Source organism: Silurus meridionalis, chromosome 7, assembly GCF_014805685.1.
Source record: "Silurus meridionalis isolate SWU-2019-XX chromosome 7, ASM1480568v1, whole genome shotgun sequence".
NCBI lineage: Eukaryota > Metazoa > Chordata > Actinopteri > Siluriformes > Siluridae > Silurus > Silurus meridionalis.
Window position 1 is genome coordinate 11,367,550 of NC_060890.1, and position 21,750 is coordinate 11,389,299.

The window sequence follows — 21,750 nt, forward strand, 5'->3', positions numbered from 1 at the left end:
ACAAGCTCCATATGAATGATTCCAAACTGATTAGTCTCCAGGCAGCTCCGCTTACTTACTGTGTTTTTATGTAGATTTCAGAGACCCACAAGTGCTCTATTCCACCATAATGTTAATTTATACTTGAGTGATCAGCATTGGGACATAAAGACGGGTTGCCAGGTGCTGCACTGATTTTGGCCTAATGCATTAAAAGTTTTGTAGTTACTTTAAACATCAGGAAACAGGACATGCAAAGTGGCCTTTATGCATGGAATTGAAAGTCTACAATAAAGTGCTTCTACCTCCCAAGGGCTTGAACTTTAGCTGTGTGTCTCTCCTCCAGGTCAGCCAGTTTCTTCTTCAGACTGTCGACTTCGAGCCGCAGCCCAGCTGAGTGTTCCATCTCTCCATCCAGCAGACTGCGCAGAGACCTGCAGCCATCGCACAAACACACAGGCAGCACACACACATACAGCACAGGTTCAGACATCAAATGTTCATTTCACAGCAGCTCACACAAAACAAAACAAAATAAAGTTCAAATGTACTAGACCTGAAATAATACTTCATCTGTGTGCATCTGTGTTTAAACTTTGTGTCCTTTACAGCCACTAGTGTGACTTTTTTTATACATAAAATGTCAATATCAAAAGATGCACATACAGAGGAAATCATAGCTGTTCACTTAAACCTCGAGCAGCAAAGAGAAAACAACAATGACTCACGTGTTCTGCTCAGTGAGCTCATCCTTCCTGTTCATCATGGCCACAATAGCTTGACGTAGTTCGGCTACGAGAGAAGAATCATTTTTAAAGAGAAGCAGAATAAAAACATGAGTGGAGCATCACAATTTTCCCCCTGAATGCGAGACATGCTCAATTTCCCAAAGGACAATAAGAAGATATATTCAGTATATTCAATATATCGGTGAGGTTCAGGGTCCCATGCAAATCTTTTCATTAATGGAAACGGTTCCAGACTACTGACATTTTCATTTGTATAGCCGCACAGAAATAATAAAGAGTACTTTGTGCAGCTTAAAATACCAGCCAGACATTAATTTCTTTTAAGTGAAGGTGACTTGAAAGGGGAAGACATTTATAACGCTGCACAGCGAGAAGGTTTCAGTGTAAAAACCGACTTCCTTTGAACACCGACTAGGAGACAATGAGTTCTTGCTAAACACTTTTATTCAGAGGCCTCTTTTACCCTGGAGTGTGTTCTCCCAGAACATTAGCAGGCTAAAAATAATAGGAGGAAACAGCTAGAAGATTGTCCAAGTAAAGCAGTGATGATTTGTTGACAGGTAAGGCATGTCAGTGTTGGGTATTTATCATCATAGTCATATCAAATGAGAATGATGAATGTTTATTAATCATAATCTCTCAATGTATGAATGACTTGAGTAGATTTTTGCCTGGTCTATATTAATTTTATTCGGATGTCACCTAAATATTTTGGCTGAAAAAACCTGGCAAATGTAAAAAAGAAAGAGTTTCTACGTAAAAAGATTAAACAGGTGTCAAATCTAAAATGTTACAAATAATGGGATACGGTAATTAGAAAATGATTAACTACGCCGCGCGCTGCTTCAGGTAGCGCTCAAACGCTTTCACACGCTTTCACGCACTTTGCGCATTAAAATCATTAGACATTATCAATCATAAGACTATTTTAACATTAGACATCTGATTGGTCTGATTGATTACAAAGATTATTTTACAAATACACTTTTGATAAATCACCTGAAAATTCCCAGCATCCAGATACAATTGCAATTACCAACAAGCAGTTCCTGACTGCACAAATAGTAATAATATTACTCTTCTATAATGACTTATAGACCTATAATGATGAAGATGCTCAGTTCCTTTTTAAGGCAACAGGTTCTGGATGATTGTGCCATTTTTATTTGAGATTTTTTGATGATAAATCGCAAGCATAGAAAAACCAACAGTGCACATGCCTACTATAGGCCCGGTTTTCCTCTGCATGGATTTAGCTGTAACTGTATGGATCAGTGCATCTCAGGTGTCAAGAAAATCATACAGACAGGTCTCCCACCCTGTTATCATCTCCATCAAACTTATCTGAGCGCAGGCCCTGAATGCCCTGCGACACAGAAAGCCCCTGACTCCAGCAGTCAGTGAAAAATAATCTTGAAGAAAAAAAAAGTGCAATCAAAAGCCCTCAACCTATCATCAGGAGACTGTTGGTTCAAACCCCCAAAAATTGCCAGAGAAATCTAGGTCCGAGAGAGCGCTAATAGTCTCGCCTGCTGGTTGAGAAAGATTAGATTGAATGCAAGAATCCATCCTGATGATTTGTGAACCATTAGCTATTTGTAGGTGTCTATGAGCTCATGCATGCATAAGCAGGCAGTTAATGTCTTCTGCGGTGACACATGAGCAGCAGCATGTCATTGCAGAGCTGTTCATGTCTCGGAGGAATCGTGCGTGCAATAAGAGACAACTTGAAGTGGGCAGCGTGTAGTAATGAATAAATTGGGAGCAAATGGATCAAAATAAAATTTTAAAAATCATTTGTGTACTGAAATTTGATTATAGATGTTATTAAAAAAAGTTGGGAAGCCAGGATTTGTAGTACCACAAAAAAAACTTCTGCTCCAAGTGAAGTGTAAAGTCAGGAGGCTTTGCATCAGCAGCAAAACGGGAGGAAGTCTTACGCTTCAGCGCTCACAGTGCCTGAGGGCTGCTCCCATTTTGACAAAACAAAGATCTCACATTAAACCAATCTCAGGAGCTGGAGACCAATCTCTGAAGGAACTCATCTATGTAATCATGCCCGGCCTTCTCCACAGGAAGTAAACTTGAAAATTGAGCAAAAACCCACTGCAAGATCCCCTTAAGAAGTCTGCATTATTTCTCAAGAGGCTGCAATCCTGATCAGAATGTACTGTACCCTAACATAGACCACTGTGAAGAAGCTCTCACGAGGCCTGGAGGATGCCAAGTAATCATCTGTTTACTGAACATAAAATTAACAAGACTTTGATGATTAAAAACATGGACCATACATGGAGAAACGACGGCTCTCCACGAGGCACGTATTAGCTTGATTTCAGAGCATACACCTACCAAAGAAGTTCCACATTCGCATGTAAATGTATCCTTTTACACAGAATGATTGCGGCCCGCAGAAAGTGGAACAGCTGACGCACACACAGGAGCATATTATCATCATTTCATTTCATTTTCTATATACATATATACTTTATGTTCAGGCTTGATTTTGGCTTTTTTTTTATAATCTAGACAGCAGAAGATCTAAATTTCAGCCTGTAATACTGAAGATATTGTTAAAAACCAAAAACGACATAAAAGTCACAAATACTACACTTTCTTTGTTGGAAAGAATGTGTTTTTAAATCTATAAATGAATGAACGTCATATTTTATAACCTAATTCTTTCTGTAAAGCTGTTTTGGGACAATGTCCATTGTCAAAAGCACTATAAAAAATAAAACTGAATCAAACTGAATTAAGACACGATCATAAAAGGCATCCGTTTTGACGTGAGAACTTTAGTTTCAGGTTACGGCCTTTATCAATTACCTTTACTTATTTCCAGACAAAAGTAATAGATCTGCCATAATTATACACATTTATGTCTATTGCATATCTCAAATCTAAACAAAAAGCCAATTTAAAGATTTAAACAGTGCTGAGGGCATTCCAGTATATAGAAAAATGCATTTATGGGGGTTAATCAGGAGAATGGTACGTTGGACAGAATTGTATATGGAAGCCTGATGTGTATCAAAAAAGGGAAAATCGTGAATGTCATCTCCAAGCACCTACCTCCAAGAATCTAATGTGGATCCTGAGCCAAAAACTTTTGCCCATCCCTGCTACAGACTGTCAACATGATTGATTTTACAACATTCAGAACCGAAAAACAAATATCTATATTGCTAAGTTTCACAAATTGTCCCCACCAACAGAAAAAGACAACAAAAAATGTTTAAAATTAATTTCTGTGCATGTGCACACAAGGTCAGAATAAATGAGAAAGAAACCAAGCGTGTGTGTGTGTGTGTGTGTGTGTGTGTGTGTGTGTGTGTGTGTGTGGATGATCCCGCCTCCTCCCGGGAGCCTCCATCTGGAGGAGAAACACACCCTGGTGACTATTTCGTGCCTCGGACGCAGAAGCACACATGCACCCACACACAATTTATGAGTAATCACAATAGCAGTATCCACACCAAGAGATGCACCAAAAGCCAAGCGAAAGAGACGGTCCGAATTTTTTCTATTTGCCATTACACAACCGTGATTTGTTGTGGGTTTTTTTAAGCTTTACATGTTTCCAGAGAGACATCCTATTACTAACAACAAGGAAGCTCCTGTGCATTTGTGGTTAGTTTAATGTGAAGTGGGTGCGATAATAACAAGGTAAACACACAAGGTGTGGATTTCTTACACATAGACAGAGCAGGTTCTAGTACCTCAGTGTTCTTTTTCTACTTAGTGGGAAACTGAATGAATGCATTTATAGACATTAACCAATTATGCACATTTCAATGCTTTGTGTTGTGCTGTAGTTAATGTATTTTATTCCAGTTCAAATCTAATCTCTGGGTTCTCAGTGTACTGTTTTTTGTTTTGTTGTTTTTTTGTGGTTTTTTTGTTTTGTTTTTATCCATCAGCACAAAGTTGCTGAGGTACTGCTCTGGATCAACAGTGCCCTCCACTGGAGAAAGGCGTGCAATCAGATAAGGATGAAACACAACAGGCTTAAATCAAAATCTAAACTGGAAACACCAAAAAAACAGATTAATAGAGTTGTTTATGTTTAGAGAAATATAATCCGATTTCATTAGGATAAAATGTCAAGTCTTGGCCAGTCCTCAAAAACAAACATCAGGATTTTTCTTTCCACAACAAATCAGCCCTGATGTTACTCATAACTCATTAAGCCCAGTAAGACATCACGTCAATTCAGTTTTTCCTTAAGCAGATCGGCCAACAACTGGTGTATTAATACATGATTAACAGTTACAGCAGCTGGAACAAAAGCATGCATGTGATTTTGAGCAGGTGAATCACTGACAAAATGGTACAGCTGGACATCACCACCACCGCATTTGGATTATCTGCTCTGGTTGGTTAGATGGTGTTGATGAATTGAACAGACATTCTAAAAACTGTTCCAGCTGTAATTCAAACAATATTTCATTTATACGAATGTTTTCTGTCTAACAAGTTACTGTTTCTATAGTAACTCATTCCCAACCAGTTGCATGGTGGACATTACACATATTCTAAAACCACTACTAACTAGATACAAACAGTGTTGCTATTTGAGGAAGAAAGGTGTGGAATATGCGATATGATCAAGCTTATTGTGTGAAAATGCTTATGTGGCATTTATAAAAGAGTCGCCATGTCAGCACTTTGAAACAGCATGTATGTTACTGGAGAGACGACAGGGCAAAGTGCTTTGCATCATGTTTCTACAGCACACCTCATTGTGATTTACATTGAAACACCAATATGCAACATTTAAAATGATAAGAAACCACTTGTACATGTTGTATACAAGCATCTTTAACAATCCTGGAGAGCTTTATCATAACACTGTGCTGCAAAAGGAAATATTTTACTCAAATAATTAAAACGTAAACCTTTGCTGCTATAATATATATTAATATTATGGCAATGTGCAATGTGTGTTCATATCATACAACCCTATTAGCCAGTAAACAACATTAATGTCTCTGGTCGTGTATATCATGCAAAAAAAAGCATAAATATCCTCACCCATAGTCATAGAGTCAGGCAGGCTAGGACTGATCACTATACTGCTTACAGAGGTATTCTGGCTCAACAAGCTGGATTCCATGCTGAAAGAGAAAAAAGGACTTATTGCAGTTAATAAACAGCTTTCAAGCATTAATTTACTAAGATGAACAAAGCAGAAGTGCTACCTGAACTCGACCTCAGCTTTTGGTTTTTCGGTGTCAGTGGTTGGACTTGAGCTTTCTGTTTGCTCATGAAATCCTATCGTCTCAACAGAGTCGTCAACTGAAAGTAAAAAAAAAAAAGCAGATCTCCGAGTTAGTTCTTCAAGTTAATTTCACTAGTCCCAGTTTAGAATGTGAGCTACGAATAAGATCCATATTTATGAAGAATAAAGCATTTAATGCAGATTTAAATAGTGCTTGAAAAGGAGTGTTAATAAATAGTAGACTAACTAGAGCGGATGTACTGACCTTTTAAGCTGTGGGTCTCTGCTGTAGTAACAGGGATAAGGATGTCTGAGCTGTCGTTATCAGCATCTGTGATTATAGGCCTGGGGCTCCAAGTTGAAACACTGGACAAACTTCCAATTACAACCCTGTGTGTATAAATAATTCTTAATGATTTGTGTTATCACCTGCCATATTATTATTAAATAATTGATGGTGAACTTGGGTTAAAAAAAAAAAAAAAAACATAGTATATGAACATGAACACACTGTTCCTCATTTCCATGCTCTTCCTGAAGCACTGGTCGACTCTTTCCATAAAAATCCTCATCCTCGTCTTCCTCATGGTCAATGCTTTTAGTGTCGAGAAGAACCCCATTCTGTGGAGGACTTTCAGCCCAATTAATGATTCCATGCTCTGGCTCAGGCAGGCCGTTCTGTAAAGGGGACGACTCACAAGCGTCCTCAGAGTTCACGTCTCCCGTTGTACCCTTCCTCAGACTCGTTCCGATGCCCCCACATCCCTCATCTTCATCCTCTGCGCCCGCATCCAAATCATCATCAAATGAAATGATGTTAGTGATTTTCTTCTTCCTCCTGCGCTCCTTCCTCAAACCAGAGTCTAAAAAGCAAAGGGAACAGAAACCAGGAAGCTTTGAATGTTTTAACTGCTGCACAGTAATTCTAATTCGGAGAATTACCAAGAAACAAACCTTATTTTAGTCTACATACTGACCAGAAAGGGAGTTAATAACAAATATTAAAAAGGGAGCTGTTATATAACGTTTACTCTCCGCTGTACCTGCGGAAGTGCTTCGGGGCAGGACAGGCAGGGGGTCAGAGGGGCAGTCTGAGCGTGGTGCAAAACCAGGCACCACAGCTGTGGCAGTGCCAATCTCTCTGAGCAGGGTGCTGACTCCCTGCGCCGACTCCTTCCATAGACTGCTCATGCCCTGTGTGGACTCTTTCAGCAGAAGCGAGACAGACGGTCCTGTGCGTTGCTGCCCATTCAGATCTGTGTTGTCAATGTTTATGGCAAACAAGATGGAGTTCAGTCCTGCCAGCACAAAGAGAAGAGAACTGTCAAGTGAAATGATGCTCTTGAATAATAGACAAAGAAAAGCTCATTTCTCAAGTCAAAAAGCTTTTATTGTCATTTCAACCATATATAGCTGACGCAGTACACAGCGAAATGAGACAACGTTCCTCCAGAACCCTGGTGCTACATTTAACAACATAAAACTACATAAGAAGAAAACACAGAGCCAAGGACTAGTAAGTGTCCTCGCCACATAAAGTGCATCGTGTGCAACCTGGTGCAAACAGTGCAAAGACAAGACAGTGCAAAAGACAACACAAGACAGTGTATGACAAATACACAAAACAATGCCGCCAGTAAACCTACTGTGTTTTATACAGTGCAGGGTGTGTAAGAGAGAATTGGATACAGGAGTGTACTTGTTAATAAACACAAAATGTAAACATAGAAGGTTGTGCAAAACAGCAATAGCAGCAGCCAAATGGATGTGCAAAAAACAGCATGTAAACAGTTGTGTAATAATAAAAAAATATAATATGGCTGGTACTGAAGACATGGATGGATGTGTGAAATGAGTATGTGTGTGTGTGTGTGTGTGTGTGTGTGTGTGTGTGTGTGTGTGTGTGAGTGAGTTTCAGTTCAGTTCTGTGTGTTGAGGACCCTGATGGCTTAAGGGAAAAAACTGTTGCACAGTCTGGATGTGAGGCCCGAATGTTTCGAAACTGCTTCCCTGATGGTAGAAGAGTGAAAAGTGTGTGTGAGGGGTTTGTGGGGTCGTCTACAACGCTGTTGGCTTTGCAGATGCAGTTCTCTTCTTTAACGGTTTTATATAAATGCTTTGATTAGTCAAACTAAAACAAATTTTTTAAAGTTTTGTTTTTTTTAGTTGATATACACTTAATAAAGCCCACAATACTCAAAAGTGGCAAACATGATAGAGCTGAAAACCACAAGATGACGGCAAAACGGTGAATCTTCTATAGGTGGGTAAACCTTCCAGTAAAGCAACTCATTTGTTACAATTAATTATTTACCACAAGCTCCTCCTGAGGTGCTCCTCCTTTTAAATGCGGGTAGTTCTTTTTGTCCCAGGGCCTGGTCATATTTGACTCAATGTATAAATGCTTTCTTTCCAGTCATTAATATTATATTCATCCATAATTCAACTGCAACACAATTTATACAAACACTTAAAAGACACTATATAAAAATTATGTGGTCTTAAGCAACCTATTTGATTTTTAAATTAAAAAAAAGCTTTGAAAACAGCTTTTTAATGTTGATTTCCAAAGTGAAAAATGAACATATTCACACTATCAGCTTACAGTAAACCAATCTACTAACCTGCAGCCATAGTGGGAAGCATACTGGCTCTCTCCTCATCAAGGATAAAAGCCCACTCTTCATAGAATGCACTGAAAAACATGAAGGATCTGACATGTTTTGTAACTTTCATGACTATTTACTCAAACAGGGTTAGAAAATAAGCGTTCAATACCCCAAAATATTTTGATTGAACCGCATTCAAAGCAAAAAATACATCAGTCCTGAATGTGAATAAAACAGCAGTGTGAATCAGAGGTGTACCTTAGCCGAGAGCGGTCAGCCAGCAGCATGTGAAGGTAGCGCTCCAGAGAGTGCTCGTTGAGGGCACAGCGCAGCCAAGCCCTGCCTCGTCCCAGCTCAGACCAGATGTTCCTTAGAGAGTAGAAACGCTGCAGTTCATGGCGATTCAGATGCTCTTTCACGTAGAACCAGAATGTCAGATCTGCAAAACCATCACACAGCTCTGTTACACATCATCCATTTTCATCTGGGATTTCTGCTTCAGCAGAAATGCAGTTTAAACGATTGCACACATACTGCAGTTAATGCTAAGCTTGCTACAAATATTCTACTTGACTCAGCATCAAACTACAACAAACATAAATGGCATGCTGGAAACTCTGCATTTAAGATGCGTGTGACTGACTGGAAACAGGCAACAGATATCCGCCCGAGTCACTACTCAGAACTGCTCAGCCATATGTTTGTATTGTATACTGCTTCTCTTGTACTGGCTTCTCTTGGCGTATAAAACTGTTGGTCAAATGAGTCTGAATAAAATCATACTAATAAAATCACACCAATACACCACTCAGTGTGTGATGGATAGCTGGGGGGAAACTAATCAACCTGAAAAGAAACCCCCCAGACACGGGAGGACCACAGGTGCAGAGCTTGATAGTAGAAGCAAATATTTAAAATAAGAGAGAGAACCGTAGGGGAACAGTGAAGAAACGTTCCCCGTGCACAGCAGTAGGTCAATGGCCATTTAAACAGAATGTCGAAACACAAAACGGTGAATTTATATGTAGTAAGTTGTACAGTGTGATATTAAAACAAACCCATAGAAACTACACAAGGAAAGCTGTAGGTAATGTTTTGTTCCTAATTTGATTGGTTACAATAGGGTTTATTTAGAAGGTTATTATCACTTTTATATTATTGGTTTTATTTGAAGAAGTATAGATACGTAATTTATCAAACAGTTTCTACTTAAATTGAAATCCGTGAAAAACAATGAAAACAGAAGTCAAAAATGAGGACCCTGGGAAATGTGCAACAACCTGCTGAAATCTCCTGGGATCTACAAGGTTTCTAAAAACAAAACCTAAGTACATCTACAATACACAAACAGTAGTGTCACTTAAAAAAAAAATTAATAAATAAAAAAATGAAACAACATAAAAATTAAAAATTCGTTTTAAAAGGTCTTAACAGCTTGCAATAATTATTTTGCCATCCGATCAAATCTGCATATGATTCTTATTATCGTTTCTTGGCATGCTTCACTTTTCTCTGTCGCCGCCCTAAAAACTAATCTTCAATTACTCATCAAATTTCCCAAAACTGTATAAAGGAAACAGAGGAACCCAAATATGTGACTCTCCAATTAGATCTCAATAGCACTCTTAATAATGACTAGCCAACTGTGTGATTTCCAATTGAGTCTGTCAAGCAAATTTACCTCTGCAACTAATCTCTTAATCACTCTTAGCAAACGGTGCATTAACAAATAGTATCATTCTTACTCTCCCTGTTGCTTTTTAAAAACTCTAAACCACAGCAGGTGTTGGTAGTAAACCTCAAAGATGGCCTGTTTCTCTTTTTTGCCCTTTTCAAGACTCTTATTGTATAGCCATCTGGTTTCAGAAACACCCTCAGCACCTGCTTTCCCTGTATGAGACCTCTGAAGCATCTGCTTCCTCTGTAGAATACTCGCAGCTCTGTAGATCCTCTCGGTTACTAAGGCACCAGGGCATCCCAGGTTCACATGGTAAATGTATATTGCCAGTTCATTTAGTGAACTTTTGCTGAGGTTTCAGGTTACTCATGAAATTTTTTTTTTCAAATGTTACTTCTCTGTAATCTACTTAAAATATTAACCAGAGGATGTGGTAAACATCAGTAAAAGATGAGGGTCAGGTCTGGAGAGTGTCTACCTCCTTCTGTACTGCTGATGAAGCCAGCAACCTGCTTTATAGCCGCAGCAGTAAGGGCCAGGCCTCGACTCTTCCTCAGTCCATGCTGAAGTACAGCCTCAAACTGGGCACACAGGCATATGACCCTGAAACCACAATCACACACACACACAGAGCAGTCAGGAACAGATGACTCACAAAAACAGTGAAGCCAAAAATGAAGCAATGAAAAATGTGCAATAACGGCCTATCAGGCAAAATAATGAAAATGCTAATCATAGACAAGTCAAAGACAAGCAATTGTATGCGATAAAGCAGACAATGCTGGACAAAGTAAAAAACAATAGATAACAGGATTCACCAGAACACAGTGCTTCTGAGGCAAACCCTGCATGTTAAAATCTAATGATTGAAAAATACATTTACAACATATTCATTCAAGTTCATCAAACCTGCTGTCAGAGTCTGAGGCAATCTCCTTCCTTCCACCAAAGCGAATTTGGCACTATAAAAAAAAAAATTATATATATATATATATATATATATATATATATATATATATATATATATATATATATACAATTATATACAATTATATACAATTATATATAAGTATAAAAATTATATTTTTATATATATTTTAGATATATATGTATATATTTTTTTTTTTTTTTTTTTTCAATATATAAAAAGAAGCATAACATCAAAGCGATATTTTTTGAAAGGTTTATAGTCACACAAGTTATACATACAAGCACGTGTGCATATGCCACCGTCCTTACATTCTAATGTACTGAAGAAACAGAAGTTTCGAAACCGACTTAATTCATCCTTTAAACTCAACCTTTTGAATGCAAGTAGGTGAAAAAAAGAATACGTTTAGTGAAGTTAATTCTGTTCATGAACAAGTTGAGATCATTTTTTTAAGGCACATTACTATATTATTGCTATATTCTGAAGCCAAGAGTATTTTCTTCTTGATTATGTTTACTTTCTTACTTACAGTAATGTTTATACACTGCAGCCTGTATTCACTCTGCTAATGATAATCACAGTCTATCATGTCTTATAGTATAAGTTAATAATTTATAAAGATATCTTTATTAGTAATGAGTTATAATAATACTTATTACTAGTTATAATAAGTAATAATGTAATATACAATCAATACTTTTATACAATGTGAAAATAATTAAAACCTTGATTTGAACAACCCAGCAGTTGGTTTAGTAAAACAAATAAATTAACATTATTTTAACTCGTTTTTAAGTTACTGGAGTTTATATTAACACCTTTAGTTATTGAATAACCATAATAATGATAGCAATATCCACCATGGTCATCTTTTTATATTTATCCAGTATATGAAGTGACAGAACCACTAAACAAACACTACATGGACAAAGATTTGAGCACACGTGAATAGAAGATTTTTTTTTTTTTACATTCCATTTTACATTAAGTCCCAGTTTGCTGTATAGAAATTGAAATTGAAATATATATCAGACCGCAGGGGTTTGAGATACTGTACCTGTTTGACTGCATCGAGCAATCTTTCCAAAAGGTTTTGTCTTTTCAGGTCATGCTGTTGTGTGCCTAAAATATCCAAACATTTAACATATTACTGCAATATTCACTTTTCTTACAGAAGCAGAGCCAAATAAGGCACAAAGCATATAAACATGTCACTAGTACATTATTACATCTGTTTGTTACAGACTTTTTATTGAGGATTAGAGAAGTTGACAGCTTTATATTATACAGATTCCTTGTTATAGGCAGAAGTATCTGCTCAATAGAACTTCCACATCTTCACATTTATCCATGCCTCATCACTTCCTATATACAAAAGAAAATGTCATATGTTTAAATCTGATATGGTATCATGATTTATTCTAATTGTTTAATTTTGGTCTGTGCGAATGTAAAATATGCCACCAAAGACAATTATAATCGACTAATAATTGCTTCTCTCTCTTCGGTTTACTGAATTTGCAAACAAGGTGATTCTAACAGCTTCTTTGCCTCTAAAAACAGATTTGGATTTGAGTAAGGATGTAAAAAGGATGCAGCTTCAATGTTTTAAACATGACAAAAAAAACAGGAAATCTTCCAGTATTATCTGAGTACTGAAATTTAAAGAGAACTGACAGATTTGAATCAAAAACACAAAAGATGTAACATGTACAATTACTCAATAATCAGCTAGAGTTATCTCAGCTGATCAGAATGTCATGAGCGCACCTCATCAGTCAGGCAGAAGTACTTTTTTAGTGAACTCTGACAGATTAAAAAAAAGAAGAACACAAAACTGAGACTCACTTAAACTTTTTAATTATCATGGGAATTAGTCAGGGGGGAAATGCAATGTAGTCACCCATCTTCATCTAGTTTTAGGGGCTGGCCCCGTCATAAACCCGAAAATGACCCAATATGAAAAATTCCTTTTTTGTTTTAATACACCAGCTAAAAATATTTAAGACTGAATAAACTGTGTACTGATTTCAGTTGCATTTTAAAAATGGCAGCAGTGTGAAAAGGCTGTTCCCCCAGACACATAACAGCATCCGAATTGTTTACTTGTTCCAGGAGGACCAGAAGAGTACACAGAGTTAAATCTGTGTGTGAAGATGATAAAACACTTATACACACTGACCGTCCTTCAGAACTGCCTGACATCAGCCCACACTGTAAATAAAACTAGATTTTTTTTTTAATAACAGATTCAAAACACTTGTGAAATCTTTACCTAAATGAATTAGTGTAGCTGTTAAGGCAAAGGGAGAAGAGCGAAGTTTTATCAAATAAATGAGACAAAACAAACTTTTCTTTGGACAAATTATGTTCTATATATACAAGTCATTTCTCGGAGTCGTATCATGTATTATGTGGCTACATGTTACTGTAACTGTTCATCGCTTTACCACTGCTCCGAAGCAATGCAGCAGAGATCAAATATAAGCCTTATAATCGGAAAAGATTTCACCCTTCACTCAGGAGACAGGAAAATATAATAAGGGAGGGAGTACAGAGAAGAAAAACTGCTTTCTGGAAGAGAGTGATGTTTGTTTTCTCTTTCTCTCTCTCTCTCTCTCTCGCTCAGAATAACACATTAATCAAGGGCATCTTGATTGGTTAGTGGATGAGAGTGAGCCTCTTCAGGTTTGTTAGAGAGCCATGTGAAGTGGCATGACCAGCAAAGGATTTCAGGAATTTCAGAGAAAGGCTGGCAGCTGTTGATGTGACAGAATGGGGGAGGGGTCTGAAACTGACAGTCAAATTGGATGAAAAAGTGTAAAATATGAGAAAATACAAACTAATTACTGCACGTGTTTTTTTAATAAAATCTCAAATCCCTTCACAAACATTAACTGAAACAATCAAGATGGATTTTATGCCTTAAATCATTTACAAATGCATCAAAAGTTTTATTTAGATGATTTGCTTTATTTATACTAATGTTGTTCTTAATAAAGACATTTCCAAAATTTTTTTTTTTTTTTTTTTTTTTTTTTTTTAACAGAACAGACCCCAGGAGTAAACCAAAATGCATGTGAATTCACATTTACCCATGTTGAGTGATTGTTGGCTGCTTTTCCATCACTCTCCAGTCCAACTCATCCCAAACCAGTCAACTGGATTTAGATCAGGTGATTTTGAAACTCTTCTTCTTGAACAAATAGCTATTTACATAACTTAGAGGTGTGTTTGAGGTCATTGTCCTGTTGGAAAACAAATTATGGTCCCACTAAGAGCAAAACAGGTGGGATCGCATTTCACTGCAAAATGCCGTGGTCACCATGCTGTTTAAGTGTGCCTTCCATTTTGACTACATTACCAACAGTGTCACCAGGAAAGCACCCCCACACCATCACACCTCCTCAGCACACCATCACATGCTTCACAGTGAAAACCACACTTTCAAGAACTGTCCATTTACCCTCTGTCCATCTAACAAAGACTCATCACAACCAAAAATCTCATCAGACCAAAGAACAGTTTTCCACTGATCTCAGGCATTCTTCATGTTTCCTGGCCCAAGTCTATTCTGCTTGTTGTTCTTCCAAAGTAATGGTTTCTTTGCTGCAATTTGGCCATGAAGGCCTGACTCATGCAGTCTACTCTGAACTGTGGATGTTAAAATATGTCTGCCACTTGAACTCCAAAAAGCATTTATGCTACTCTGTGGTTTCTGAGGCTGGTAATGCTAATAAACGTATCCTTTGCAGCAGATGTAGCTCTTGGTCACCTTTCTGAGGATGGTCCTCATGGGAGCCTGTTGCGTAATAGCATTTGATGGTTTTGGAGACAGCACTTGGGGATACATTTTAGGTTCTTAAAATGTTTTTCGAATTAAAGTAATGCTTGCCCGTTTGTACAGTAGTTGTAGTGGCACCAATATGGTTATAGACTCTGTAATCAACCTTTCCTCTGCACAAGACAATGAAATGGTCTAAAGCACATTAAGAAGACATGAAACATCACAAATGAACTGTGGAAAAAGTACAGTTCAGTGAACTGAAAGGTATTCCATGTGACAACCTCGTGAATCTGACAGAGCCAAGCTGTCATTAGTGCTATTTTTTTTGGGGGGGGGGGGGGGGGGTTAGGGTTACTACATAATTCCATGTGTGTTCTTTTATAGTTTGGATGTCTTTAGTATTAATGTACGATGTTGTAAAACAATAAAAATAAAGAAAAACCTCTGAAGGAGAAGTTGTTTTTGACTGATACTGTGTAGATAGATAGATAGATAGATAGATAGATAGATAGATAGATAGATAGATAGATAGATAGATAGATAGATAGGAGTGCTATTGGAATTGGTATGATATTGTTAACGTACACATGTATGTCAGTGAGACAAAATATACAAAGTGAAAGTAACCTTTGCGCGCTTTGTGAACTCCCTGTGCAGTTCCTCGATTTCCTGCCTTCAAAATCAACAAAAAGTCTTTAAAAATATATATATTTGCGCAGAATTGTGCAAAAGTGTTCTTCAGCCATGTGTGGACGTTCAGTGATGGAGGCTTGGGGTTGGTGCTGAGAGGAGCGGATGTGGTGACAGCGCGAAATGAACTAAAACGCACAGGAAAGAAAACGAAATGTTTTTCCCCCTCGATCTGCAACTCACCGCTCATTGTGTCAGTGTAACACGGGCTGGTGTTTTCTCCTGCTCACTCGGCATGAAGACAGGTTTCCTTCCTCAAGGACGACAGTGTTACTCCAGCCGGTGTTTCCACCCTGCAGATCTGACTCGCAGGACTCTTTACATTGGGAAACTTGAGGAATTTGTTGTCACTGCCATCGATGCAGGAGGAGCACAAGCGACTGACTGATGACTGAGTAGACTGATTAGCCAACTGGCTACCTGTCAGCACAGGCCTGCACACACAGCGTATTAACCTTCTTCACTAAAGATCCCACATCAGCCACTGTTACAGAAACACTCCTACACAAAATAACGCATCGTTTAGTGTAATGGATTACCTGCGATCCACTTTCCGAACAGAGTGTTGTTCATGCTAAGCTACACAACAGAACTGCACCGCGCGCGACTGTTCATAGTCACGTGACCCGGTGTGTTGGTCATGTGACGGTGCGTGTGCGCGTGCATGTCTGTCTGTGTTGGTTTTTTTTTTTTATCTCTCATGGTCTCAACATTAGGTTAAAGTCCTAACACTCCCATACAATATACAAAGTGAAAAAAGCATTCTGCTTCTTGTTCAACTGGAAGGTATTTTAGTATCCCGGATAAAATTCGATTTCCTCATTAAACTGAATTCCTCATTTTTTTACTTTTTGTTGTCTACAATGAAAATTCAGTCACTTTGCTTCATTATTTTGAGCTAAAACTGTGTATAATATGCAACTGTTACCACAAAGCTGGAGGCACCTAATTGTTAATTGTCTTTAAATGCACTATAATACAATTTTGCATTTACTTCAACTTGGAAACCCAAACCTGTTCCAGCATGGAAATGCCCCTGTGCACAAAGTGACTCCTTGATCTGGTTTACATGCTTTGAGAGGAAGATCTTGAGTGGCTTGCTATAGAGCTCTGATCTCATCCCTACTGAACATCTCTGGGATGAATTGAAACTCTGACAGCACCCCAGGTCTCCTAACCTACACCAGTACCTGACTTTCATAATACCTTTGTGGCTGATGAATACAAATATCAATAAGCACACTCCAAAATCTAGTGGAACATCTTCCCAGAAGAGTGCAGGAAATTCTAAAAGAAAATTTGGATGAATCTCATGAATCACATACTGTACTTATGACCAGGTGACCCAATACTTTAGGATATATATATATATATATATATATATATATATATATATATATATATATATATATATATATATATATATATATCTTAGCTCTAGCTCTATCAAACCCCATTCTATTTAGATAATCGTTTAATCAGTGATGTCATTACACATTTTCACACAGAGAAATATGCACATACATACATACAATGAACAATATAGCAAACAACCTACTTTAGCTATATCCAGATTTAATACAAAATTCATGTTCTGTGATACTTGAAACTAACAATATTTTCAGTTAGTGGTCAAAGCATCCAGTGTCAGTCTAAGTTCAAAGAAAGCAGTTATGATCATCAAGAGGTTAAACAGAGCAGAAACTGCCTACATTCCTTTTCCACATGATGTGCTTCGAAAACAGTGATAAAGCAGCAGACTTTAGCAGTGGCCATTTGTGCTCCTGGATATGTATCCTGCTTAGTTTAGGTCAACTCCATGTCTACATTTTCCTGTATGTTCAAAGCATGTCTAAACACTGAAGGGAATCAGTGCTGGCGATGAAAAAGAGCTCTAAAAGCAGGTTTAGCACAGCTGAAGGCCCAAAAAACCCAAGCAAATATATGTAAACGTCAAGCATCTTTCTGTGCAATTAACCATTTTGTTGTATTTTAGAGACTGCATAATTGTATGCAATGTAATGTTTAGGTCCTTCTTATACCATTTCAGTTCGCCAGACACCTAATGTTACATCCTCTGTATATTGAGTTCTGCAGTTATATGTCTGTACTGTCTTTGCGGTGACTAACATGGTGGTGCCCTCTTCTGTGGAGGGCAGTGGAAGATTGGTGTTACAGTGAGTTTTGCATGTGCCATCTTCCATATCAGTTGATCCATCGTCCGTCTTCTCGGTTGCCTCAGAACCTCCATCACTGTCTGATGTTTCTTGTTTTTGAGCTGTAACATATAATCCATTTTATCTTGTTATTATCTTCATGATTATTTAGATATTTACACACGCATTCACTGTTATTCACCTGTTCACTCATACAATCAGCCAATCATGTGGCAGCAGTGCAATGCATAAAAAAACAAGGACAAGGCCTTGCTTTCAGGTTATGTTCACATCAACCATCAAAATAAGGGAGAAAAAAAAAAAAAAGGTAAAAAAAAATTAGATAATAATAATTTTCTTCAACTGTCCAGTTTCAATCAGCTTGTGTCCAGAAGTGAAACTCTGTGTGGTTTTCTTCTCTGGTATCTCATCTACCTGAAGGTGTGATGTATTCAGGTTTTGTGAAATGCTTTTCTGCTTACTACAGTTGTGAAAAGTTATTATTGTGAAAAGTTATTATTGTGAAAAGTTATTATTCAAGTCCAAAAACTTCTACTTGATCCAGTCATTCTTAGCCTATCCCTCTCTTAAAGCTCTTTAGATTATTTAATTTGTCCTGTTCAAGCTCTAGAAAATACTTTGTGTGAAAATCCTGAATCAGCCATCACTAAAATATGTAAATCAACAAAAAAACAAGATCATATTTTTACTTATACCACATTGTGTTGTTTGATTAAAACAGGTATAACTAAATCTCCTTACTTCCTGTAAATGTCTAATTATGTGTAAATGATGATTATATATATATATATATATATATATATATATATATATATATATATATATATATTATATTATATATATATATATATAATTAATTAACAAAAGCAAATTGCACAAATGTTTGTTGAAAAACATAAAACAATGTAAATTACAATGATATTTTAATAATACTCTGTGCATTAGGTATAAAATGTATACATTTAGTAATTAATAATATATAATAATAGTAATTGATCACATGTAAAACACTCTACCTTTAGCATTGATGACTGATCTGCATTTTTTTCGTCGTACAACTTGAATTAAAGTCAGTGTAATAACAACGCCAACAATCACAAATAACACTATGAGGATTACAAGAACATTTCGGTTCAGTCCAGCTTCATTTGTGAAGGCTGTAAAAGACAAAGAAAAGATCATGAGACAGTCATTTCCTAATTTCATAGTCCTGTCTGATAAATTGCTAAGAATCCAGGCTAAAAATCTGATGGGTTGGAATTAATCCACATTTCCGGCCTGTTTTAGTTTATTAAAGCTTAATTCTTTGTCATTTTACACTTCTTATAACATCATGGTGTAGTGAAAAAAAAGTGTAGATAAATCCAATACTTACATACTGAAGATTTACAATATGTCACACAGTCTGAGGGAGGAGACTTGCATCTACTAGAGCAAGGCTCACAATCTTCGGTTAGTCCATCGTAATAATTGTTAGGCTCACATTTTGCCACAGTCACAGGTGTCAGGTAGAACAAAAGCCATAAGTGGAAAATCATCTTTTGCCAATGCATTTTAACACACTCTATTACACAGCAGGCAGCATATATGTTGTAAGTATGTAAATGTTTTCTGAGGAAGGGGAAGTCCCTTTCGAGGTTAACAGTCAGCAAAGCCTTATTTTCATCCTCAGAGGTGTGCTTGTTCCAAAGTACTATTTTTAGTCATAAGTATTCACACATTTTTAACCAACTGTCCGTAATGCTAATATCCTATTTCAATACTTATTTCAAAATCTTACATTTTTCCATCACTTGTTTGTTTGTTTTTTTACACAACAATAACATTTTCGATATTTTTCAAAAAAGAGAATTTGAAATGGTCTTAAAAAAAAAAAAAAAAAAAGCCAACAGAAATTTGTGGCAAAAGAAGTTTTGCCACCACCCTGTCAGTCTTCATTTGAATAAAGCAATGTGTGAAATCAGATGAGTTATGAGTGTACAGATATGAGGGGATGTAGAAAGTGGGGCTATTAATACACCAGAAGTAAGTAAAAAGGAAATACAAACTTTTCATCAGGCATCAAGATTCTTCAAACTTTTCATCAAGCATATTTTTACTAGTGATAAATTAACTTGATATGTGTCAATTATTTTTCGTTCCAATTAGAAAGAAAATATGAGATATTACTTTTTCTTCTTTTTTTTGTCAAAGGTATGGACTGTACATGACAAAAAAATTGAAGAGTTATGAAGAGTTTAATTGTCCTATGCATTATATCACAAATATGTTCGACCATATAATTTATATTAAACAGAAAATTTACAAAGTATTATAAATATGAAACAGAAACAACAATAATTAAAATAAAAATATGTCTCCAACATAGCATTCCAATCAGATTGCTTGACTGGGCACAGCTGTCCAGATTTTGCGTTCTTCACACTGCTGTGGAAAGAGTTGGTATTACAACTGATCAGTTCATTTTAGTGTAGTACAAAGTCTGCAAAGAATGTTGTAAAAGTTTAGTTTGATTTCATCAACCAACTAACTGGAGTAATATTTAACAGACTGACATGATCTGTAAAATACAATCATCAATTTAAAAAAAATGTAAAATAAAGGTGTTTGTAGGCTGTATAAATGATTTGTGTACCCGTGGATTAAATGGATACCGGTTCCCTGTTCAGGTCGTTGAATGTTCCCAGTGGCTGTGTGTTTGTGTAGGAGATCATGCAGATGTTTGTGCTCTTGTTGGCGTTTTGATGCGAGGTCCCACTCGGAGCACTGGCTCTCCCACTTTTCCTGAATGGACTCAATCCATTGGAGAGACGATCTGAGACTTTGCGCACAACTCCAGAAATTCTCTTGGTCCTTTTGTACAAAGTGATTTCGTCCTCCAGCTCTGCAGGAGGCACCTCAATGTTGCCAGTGTACCAAAACAACCACCAGATAAGGCTGAGAAAAATCACAACAGCTCCAAAGTAGATCAGAAGGTCGTTGAAGAAGATATCCCAAAACACACCAGACAAGAGGATCAGGAGTCCAAATACATCATGAAATACAGCAAACCAAAATGAGAACTTACACCGACCGACTCCGACTCCCTGATCACTTTTCTCCATGACTGTGATGCTTTATTTCTCTAGTTAAATATAAATATAATATATATATATATATATTGCTATATCAGGCAGAATGAGTGGCACAAGAGTTAGCGGTAAACCGTGCAGTCAACCTACGGGGAAAACCTCTGCTGTACAGGGATCAAAGTGCACTGTAGGGGATAAACCTTTGGTAAGGATCAGACGAACAAATTACACCTTTATCTTGCTTTATGTCATCATCTCCCTCAAACATTGCAATTTTGAACTTATAGATTGGAGCTGCACCCTAGTCACAAATAATTGCAAAAAGTGAAAAAGGTTTACTTAATATACAAATTATTGATTTTATTTTTAAGAATTTGCAGAGAATTTTTTTTTTTGCTTGTTTTGAATAGAGAAAGGTAAAAGGTAAAAAGTTTAAAGAATAAGAAAAAAACTTTCTATTTGAATATGTACATAATCTATATATATATATATATATATATATATATATATATATATATATATATATATATATATATATATAAACAGTTTTATGGTTTATGTTGGACAAACACACGTCAATAAAATGTTATATTACGAACCACTTAGTGTTTACTACCACATTTACTTTTTTTTGCTTTATATGTAAACAACTACTAGACAATAGATCATTGAGAGCGTTCCCTGTTTCACTCAAACTTGTTCCATATGAAATGTGTGGCGCATCTTCGGTCCTCGACGCCTCATTTTGTCCTTAATGATGGGCAGCAACACAAGAGCAACTACAATGAAAATGACGCCAACAGACAGACAAACAGTTCCCATGCCAGGTGGCACATCGTTCACACCAAATTAGCA

General features: G+C 36.9%; 2 protein-coding genes across 2 annotated transcripts in view; both read right to left on the minus strand.

Annotated features, from left to right (window-relative positions):
- The window catches only part of snx29 (sorting nexin 29), a 77,487-nt gene extending 61,131 nt beyond the window's left edge, over positions 1–16,356 (minus strand). The window contains exons 1-14 of the mRNA XM_046853665.1: positions 16,187–16,356; positions 15,831–16,081; positions 12,228–12,292; positions 11,149–11,201; positions 10,718–10,842; positions 8,820–9,000; positions 8,577–8,647; positions 6,996–7,250; positions 6,464–6,815; positions 6,218–6,342; positions 5,933–6,029; positions 5,766–5,848; positions 708–771; positions 285–413 (exon numbers count right to left, since the gene is read on the minus strand). Of these exons, the coding sequence (XP_046709621.1) occupies positions 285–413; positions 708–771; positions 5,766–5,848; positions 5,933–6,029; positions 6,218–6,342; positions 6,464–6,815; positions 6,996–7,250; positions 8,577–8,647; positions 8,820–9,000; positions 10,718–10,842; positions 11,149–11,201; positions 12,228–12,292; positions 15,831–15,837 (1,607 nt within the window). The 5' untranslated portion in view covers positions 15,838–16,081; positions 16,187–16,356. The remainder of the gene's footprint in view (positions 1–284; positions 414–707; positions 772–5,765; positions 5,849–5,932; positions 6,030–6,217; positions 6,343–6,463; positions 6,816–6,995; positions 7,251–8,576; positions 8,648–8,819; positions 9,001–10,717; positions 10,843–11,148; positions 11,202–12,227; positions 12,293–15,830; positions 16,082–16,186) is intronic.
- Positions 16,357–17,125: 769 nt separating this feature from the next.
- On the minus strand, positions 17,126–19,700 carry LOC124388559 (tumor necrosis factor receptor superfamily member 17). Its single transcript, XM_046853327.1, has 3 exons — positions 19,200–19,700; positions 18,841–18,981; positions 17,126–17,925 (listed from the first exon to the last, which is right to left on the minus strand). Exons 1-3 carry the CDS (start codon positions 19,375–19,377, stop codon positions 17,684–17,686), a joined length of 561 nt encoding a protein of 186 aa, XP_046709283.1. The 5' UTR covers positions 19,378–19,700; the 3' UTR covers positions 17,126–17,683.
- Positions 19,701–21,750: the final 2,050 nt, after the last annotated feature.